The sequence below is a fragment of the Amphibalanus amphitrite genome, unplaced genomic scaffold, assembly GCF_019059575.1.
Source record: "Amphibalanus amphitrite isolate SeventyFive unplaced genomic scaffold, NRLGWU_Aamphi_draft 000056F_arrow, whole genome shotgun sequence".
Lineage (NCBI taxonomy): Eukaryota > Metazoa > Arthropoda > Thecostraca > Balanomorpha > Balanidae > Amphibalanus > Amphibalanus amphitrite.
Window position 1 is genome coordinate 1,282,932 of NW_024881552.1, and position 6,943 is coordinate 1,289,874.

A 6,943-nucleotide genomic window follows, 5' to 3' on the forward strand; every position below is an offset into this window, starting at 1 on the left:
TATCTGGCTGCGTGGTGTAGTGGTTAGCGCACTAACCTCCCGTTCAAATGACAAGAGGTTCGAATCCCATCGCCAGCTGATGCTTTTGGCCTAAACATGCCGACGTCGGCGACTGGGGGGCTCGAATCCCGCCGCCGGTTGATATTTTTGGCACGTTGTCCCAATAAACATGCCACCGTCGGCCCCGTCGGTCCAACGACGAACGATCTCGTCAACCTCGGCAAACGACCTCGGCCCGACGTCGGCTCGACGTCGGCTGGACTTCGGCTGGACGTCGGAACATGCGGGCATATCCGACGTCCAGCCGATGTCGGGCCGAGGTTGAACCGACGTTGGGCCGACATCGGGCCGAGCCTCGGCCCGACGTCGGGCCGACGTCGGCATGTTTACTGGGAAGTTGTTTCCCTGCAGCACTGTACACGTTCAGGGTATATATAACTCAATATACCCTGTATAGAACAACGCACTGTACGGGGAGTTGCGGCGCGGGGGCCCAGGCAGTAGCGGCGGAACCATATCTATGGGCGGAACACCTTTCCATGCAACGCCCATAGGGCAAAATCAAGGGGGGTGGCACGGTGTCCCGGACCCGGTGCCCCCCCCCCCCCCCGTTCTGCCGCCTGCGGGTCAAGGCTGTGAAAAGGGCCATGTAGCATTATTTGTATAATTTTTGCTTACGGCGTCGGTGCACGGCGACAGTTTTCATATGTCACGAATCCGGTAGGTACATATATCGAGTGCCGAAACGACTCAATTCGAAGCACTGGCGGATCATGCTAAAACTCGGGTAATGCGTAATGCTAAAACTCGGGTCTTTTTTGGAGGCAAGCTGGCTTTGGGGGGCATGGCCCTAAGTCCTATCCCCCCCCCCTGGACCCGCCAGTGATTCAAAGCCCTAGGCTCGAGTTCACTCGCGGTTAAATGCAACTGAGCCTAGGGAACTCCGCCTAAGATTAATTGCAATTGTAGCAAGACAAAGAAACTCAAAGACAACACGTAACACGCATTATTTCCATAAGAATGCTGGCTGCTCGTCGCCTCGCGCGATCCCCTCTGTCCCGTGATATAAAGGTTTTCTGCTAAGATACGTTCTACGACTTACACGACCCTTCCTCCCAGTTTCTTTCCAGGCAATGCCTCGAAGGTCAGACTCCCCCGTGCTACAGATGATTGATTAGCACCGGCGCCAACGCAAATGACATCCTGTCTGCCTCGCCAGAATTGTCTCCGGAGCGCCGTTCGCCAGTCCCCCTCCATTGACCGGCTTACACGAACCGTCTGATTCACCCGCCGCGGGGCGGAGCCCGGGTCGCATTCGGTCGCCGATAAGAACGTCACTGCTTGCAGGAGGGCGTCGCGCAGGGTCGATGTGGCGACGGGAGGTGTTTGAAAGCGATGCGTTCCAGTGCAGTTGCGGAAAACCGAGATCAGTGACGAGCGCTGCTGCCTGTCCACCACTAGTTCATATATTATTTCACTCTGCTATGGACAAACCGCACACCACAGCGAGAAAGAAGGCAACTGATTGAGTGAAAACAAAATCAAAACTCTGGCAAGCCTAGTCAACCTGACACCCCATAAATACCCCGCGGCACGGTCCACCGCCGCTCGTCGCCGACGTCCCCGACGTCATAGTGGCGCACGACATTATATACACTCAGTGGTCACATCAGTCAACAGGTGAGAGCCTTCAGCAGGGCAACAGCTCCTGCCCATGCACATATGCCGTTCACACGTCACATTCAACAGTCCATCTGTCAACATCTGCTTCACATTTGTCACCATTGCCACCGCTGACCGCCTTTCATCATCCGCGATCGACTATCTGCAAACACCGAGTTCCAGCCTGCCACTGCCGGCCGTCCGTCCGCGCCTCCGTTAGACTTTTATCTGCCACCATCGGCCGTCTTCAGTCTGCCGTACCCGACGACGCCGACCTCCACGCGCGCTCGTCACATTGTCAACACTCGTCTCACACCACAGCATCACTCCTCTTTTGACGCCATATGCCTCATGAGGTTGGCCACTAGGACGTTGATGTTCTTCAGATCACTCTGAGAGTCCGTCTTAAACTGCACGCACTGCGGGGAAGTACATCACATCTAAGAACACAGGAATAACGTTACGTAATATCTCACATTATGACAATTAATTATCAAGGCATAGCGTGACTTTTGCTTGGTTATTATAAAACGATTGTGACTTATCAGTTTACTCTATCGTTATCTTCTGTTTAAAAATAAACATTTTACACGTTACGTGTTTGACAAAATTAAACACAAATACTCACTACAAATGCTACTTAGCAATAGACAACAGTGGTCGTGTTACAAAACGATTTATTAGTAAAGCTAATTTACCTTGACGTCGTCGGTTATCTTCACCACAAGTGCTCCGTCCGAATGGACATACTTCATTGTGTATCTCACCTAAAACAGAATAGCAGGCATGTGAGGAGGAAGTGTGAGGTTCCAATATTTGAATAAGACCTCAAGCACAATACACTGACACTAATTCAAAGCAGGTATGACCTGGACCAAACAAAACACATCAGGGGTGGAGATCTGTCAAAATTTCAGGGGGGGGGGGTCAAGGCTGGGCAGATGGAGGCGGGCTGGATGCAGTAGGTACCATTGACTTACATAGCAGTAATTCGTTTTCAGGGGGGGTCCTGACTAGAAATGTCAATCGGATACCAACTTTTTGGTATACCGATACCAAACCGATACCAACTTGGTATTTGGTATTTGAATCGTAATGTGTTTGGTATTTCTTTGGTATCACGAACCCTCACTAATGTATAACAGGCTAAGAAATCGGTAAAAAAGTTGGTATTTCCCTCATTTTCCCAAGTCGGTTTGGTTTCGGTATTTCTTCGTGGTTTTGGTTGGTATTTGTTTTGGTATCGGTATTCCGATTTTCCGTAATTGACATCACTAGTCCTGACCCCCCCGTCCCCCCCCGAGATCTCCACCTCTGAAACACATCAACTAATACAATGCCAAAAACATAAATTTACCGTTCGTGTTCTGCAACTATGGAATCTTTTTTATGTGCATCCCACAGCCCACTTGGCAAAGTGTACAAATCTTTCTCGTGGTTTGGGTGGCGGGGCATCGAGCTCCTTATGGTGATTGGTGGCAGGCGACGACCCTGGCTCAAGTCGCTCCAGCGTCTGATAAAGATACTTCTGATGGGAAAGTTCTGTGATTGTGAAAGTATTCACAGCCAGCTGAAACCAATGAGTGGGGCACACCGTGACTGTATAATGTACAGTCCACAGCAGAAGTAATGTGGGGTTTCAGTCATGGGTATGTTCTGCTTCCGAAGCTTAGGAACGATTAGCCAGACTACAATGAAACTTTGAATGTAGCTTATATGTATCGTCACCCTTGCAGCTGCAACTTTAGCTATTGACATCTTCCTTTCGATCACTCCGCATTAAACAATCGCCAGTCAAAGCCAACCGTTGAGATTGGTAAAACCCTACATTACTTTAGCGGTGGGCTGTACCTATATTAGTGAACATGCTTAGCTTAAGTTTCTCATGCTTTTAAAGTGCTCCAATAAGCTGGGGTGTTTTTTATTCAATCTATCTCCAACAGGCTAGTATATGCCCACTTATAGGAAGGCTCGTGTTCCTCCTGTTCCGGGTCGAGCCCACTCCCCCTCCACCCCCCCCCCCCCCCCATTGGTGTTTCGCGAATACCTTCCTCGCTAAAAAAAAAGGACGATCGGGATGAAACAAAGACAGGACAGGGACCTCTAGTTAATCGATTTTAGTGATTTTACACCTAACCTGATAATTTCATGACCCTGACTCGAAAGACCTTTGACCTGTTTCTTCTTGAGACCATGTCAGGCCGGAGAAGCGATTTGGCGGTATCAGCGCATATTATCCATGCATTTCCAGTCTATGTGGTAGTAAGCATTCCAACATGTGAAATGATGTTTGGCCAATGCAACATGGTGCGTATCAAGGTCATGTATACAAGTAGGTGAAGGTCATCGACCTTAGGTGACCTTGGTTTACTTTTACCAGTTTTACATATTTCTATTATAGTGTTTGGAGCCAGTTACAAATTCAGCACCCATTTGAACATTTGAGAAGTAGTTTAGGTGCTTATGTAACATGTTACAAAGCTGCCAGTGGTGGTTGAGTCCTACTATGGATAGCCAGCAAGATGCCCACTGGTTGACCTGACCTGAGCTTCTATTGACCCAATCATGGGCAGCACATTTATTCCAATAAGCTCTAGCCTGATCAGAGGCCAAATGTCAGAGGTTCCAATGGACCCCCTTTCCCCTACATAAGACGTAAAAAGACCAATGCAGACGAAGGTTGATATTGAGGGTTGATAAGAAAAGTCACTGAATCTACAAGCACAACATGCAGCTGAAAAACAAATTTAAATAGGAAGTGAATAGGCAATACACATAGATTTGAGATATCATGCTGAACAGCATCACCAGTATAAATCCAGTGATTTCAGTTCTCAGTCTTGTATCTTGCAGGCTGTCAGACAATCCAAAAATGTTTTATTCATGTCAACCAACAAATAGTCTGCATGGTACCTTACCTTCATGGGATTTGCAAGATACAGATGTTCCACAGCTTTTTCAAACTCTGGCCATGACTTTAAGAATGTCATTTTTTGTCAATTCCGCACCAATGATGCACCAAACTTGGTTATGTAGGTTATCTGAAAAAGGAATATTGAAAGCAGTCAATATCAAGCCATAATGTAACAGTCAGGCCTACACATAACTTCTCCTTGCCTGAATCCAGTAACCTCAATTTGCACTACAGGCTTGTGCTTTACAAATCAGTAGGCGGAACTATGGTCATGAGTACCCAAATATAGGAACGTTCCCATTTTTGGGAACGGAGTTCTCAAATATGGGAACGGGCGTTCCCATTTATGAGAACGGAAGGCAATTTTTCGGCCGTTCGCCCACTAAAACTCAAAAGTGCATCACGTCTCAAAAAAGTGCACGCTGATTTAAGTATCTACTAAATCTCCATAAAGTTATCTTTAATCTGACCGTGGAACAAGGAAATTGACTGTGGAATGATATTTTTAATGATTTTTTAAAAATGACAGAATGGTGGAAATATGGGTTATACGACATTTAACATGCAATTTTAAGGAAAATGAAGCATTTTTTACATTTTGAGGTCAAGTATAATAATTTTCGTCTGGTTATGAAGTTTCATTCTAGCGACACCAGATGCTGACATATCAATATGCAAGCGAACACGCGGACAGTCCCGAGGTAATATTGTTGACTTTTGGTGTCGGGGCGATCGACCGCGTGGAACGTCAGTGATTTTACCGAACTACTGTTGTAAACTCAGTTTCAGTGGTTTAAAATCATTCAGCTGTATTTTATCAGCCCTGAAAGACATATTTTATTTGGATGCTAGCTGTTTAGCGTTGTTTTATAAGCAGCGTCATGAGCGTGGTTTTTGTCTTCGGCGTTTCTAAGCATGATCGTTTGGGGGGAATTTCTCTGATATAGGTCGCTCTGTGTGGCTTATTTATAATTTTTATGCTGATTTCGATCATTCCTCGTGCCCATCCTACCAGGCCTTTTGCCACTTACACTCATTAGGAAAGGAAAAAACTAGATTTTCATTGGGACTAGGTGTTTTGAGGGTGTAACATATTCAGCGTTCCCATTTTTGGATACTTCTTGTGCTCGTCAACTCTCGGTGATTAGCAGACAGGTGCTTGACATGTCTCCACCCTCGGCGCGGACGGTGGATATAGGTATGGAAGACCTTGTTGAACATCGCTGAGCGTTGTGGATTACGTAATCCTGCAGAGGGGGGCGTGTCCGCTGCGAGATCGACGGGAATAAAAGCGCAGAAGACCGGGCGAAACATGCAACGGTCTTGCCGGAAAGGTCATCTGATGATTGTTGCGTTAACAATAATTTGCGGCGTTGGACGTGATGCTTGTTAATGAAAAGAGCCCCTGAAAGGCGTCGGTGAAATCGTTCCCAATTTTGGGTACGCCGTTCCCATAATAAGGAACGCTTGCAGCGCCAGTGTACGAGAGCGTTCCCAAATTTGGGCTCGCGGCCTGGGTGATGGACTGCTTTAGAAATAGGGGAACGATTTGAAACTACGATGGGCCTTACAATATCAAACTCTTTCCCAACAATATTGAGACAACTATCAGGCGGTTCACGATCGTTTTATATTTTTTGGACGTCATTTAACGGTTCTTTTTCTTGTTTTAAATAATGCCTACATGGCGTTCCCATATTTGGGTTTATCGTTCCCAAACATGGGAACGAAAATGCGTTCCCGAAAATGGGTACGCTTGACCATAGTTCCGCCTACTGAAATAGTTACCTATGCTCTGTGGATGAATCAATGGCCCTGTTCGGTGGCTGTTTTTATATCAGCGCGCTGTCGGTTTTCCCATATAAGGAAGTTATTGCTGGCGCTTCTTGCCCTCTCATTGGTCTAACGAATAGACCACTTGAATTTGACCAATGAGGAGCCAAGAAGTATCAGCATGCTCACAGCCTGCTGATAAATAAACAGGGTGCGAACAGAGCTATTGTCAAAGGTTACCTTCGATGCTTAAAGCAATGTATACTTTTTCATAAATAGTAGACCTCAAGATAACAGGATGAGGAACCTGAGGGACTTCCAGTCTCAAGAGACCGAGACTTAGCTGCCCATATATAGCAAAATCCCTCATGTCCTCCCACCCCCATAAGATCGCTCACAGAAACCTATATACAGAAAATTAAAAAACATGCCTTTTTGGACGAATCAGACACAGTACACCACTAAAAATTCCCAAAAATGGAATAATGTCCCACACGGTGCACATAACATCTGTGTGTGACACACGGGCAAGACAATTCAATGTTGATGCTAAATGTTGTGGATTCAGAAGAGTGATATATTTGACGTCATTCT

At 46.5% G+C, this 6,943-nt stretch overlaps 1 protein-coding gene across 3 annotated transcripts; it reads right to left on the reverse strand.

Annotated features, from left to right (window-relative positions):
- Positions 1-1,444: 1,444 nt before the first annotated feature.
- On the reverse strand, positions 1,445-6,905 carry LOC122378230 (signal recognition particle 9 kDa protein-like). Of its 3 annotated transcripts, none has more exons than XR_006255991.1 (4): positions 6,844-6,878; positions 4,581-4,703; positions 2,361-2,429; positions 1,445-2,081 (listed from the first exon to the last, which is right to left on the reverse strand). XR_006255991.1 is itself a non-coding variant. In XM_043359053.1 (4 exons), exons 2-4 carry the CDS (start codon positions 4,650-4,652, stop codon positions 1,986-1,988), a joined length of 237 nt encoding a protein of 78 aa, XP_043214988.1. In that variant the 5' UTR covers positions 4,653-4,703; positions 6,781-6,905; the 3' UTR covers positions 1,445-1,985. The 3 variants fall into 3 exon arrangements, 2 of the variants coding, with proteins under 2 accessions (XP_043214988.1, XP_043214990.1); XM_043359053.1 differs by having other exon boundaries at positions 6,781-6,905; XM_043359055.1 differs by having other exon boundaries at positions 6,853-6,873.
- Positions 6,906-6,943: the final 38 nt, after the last annotated feature.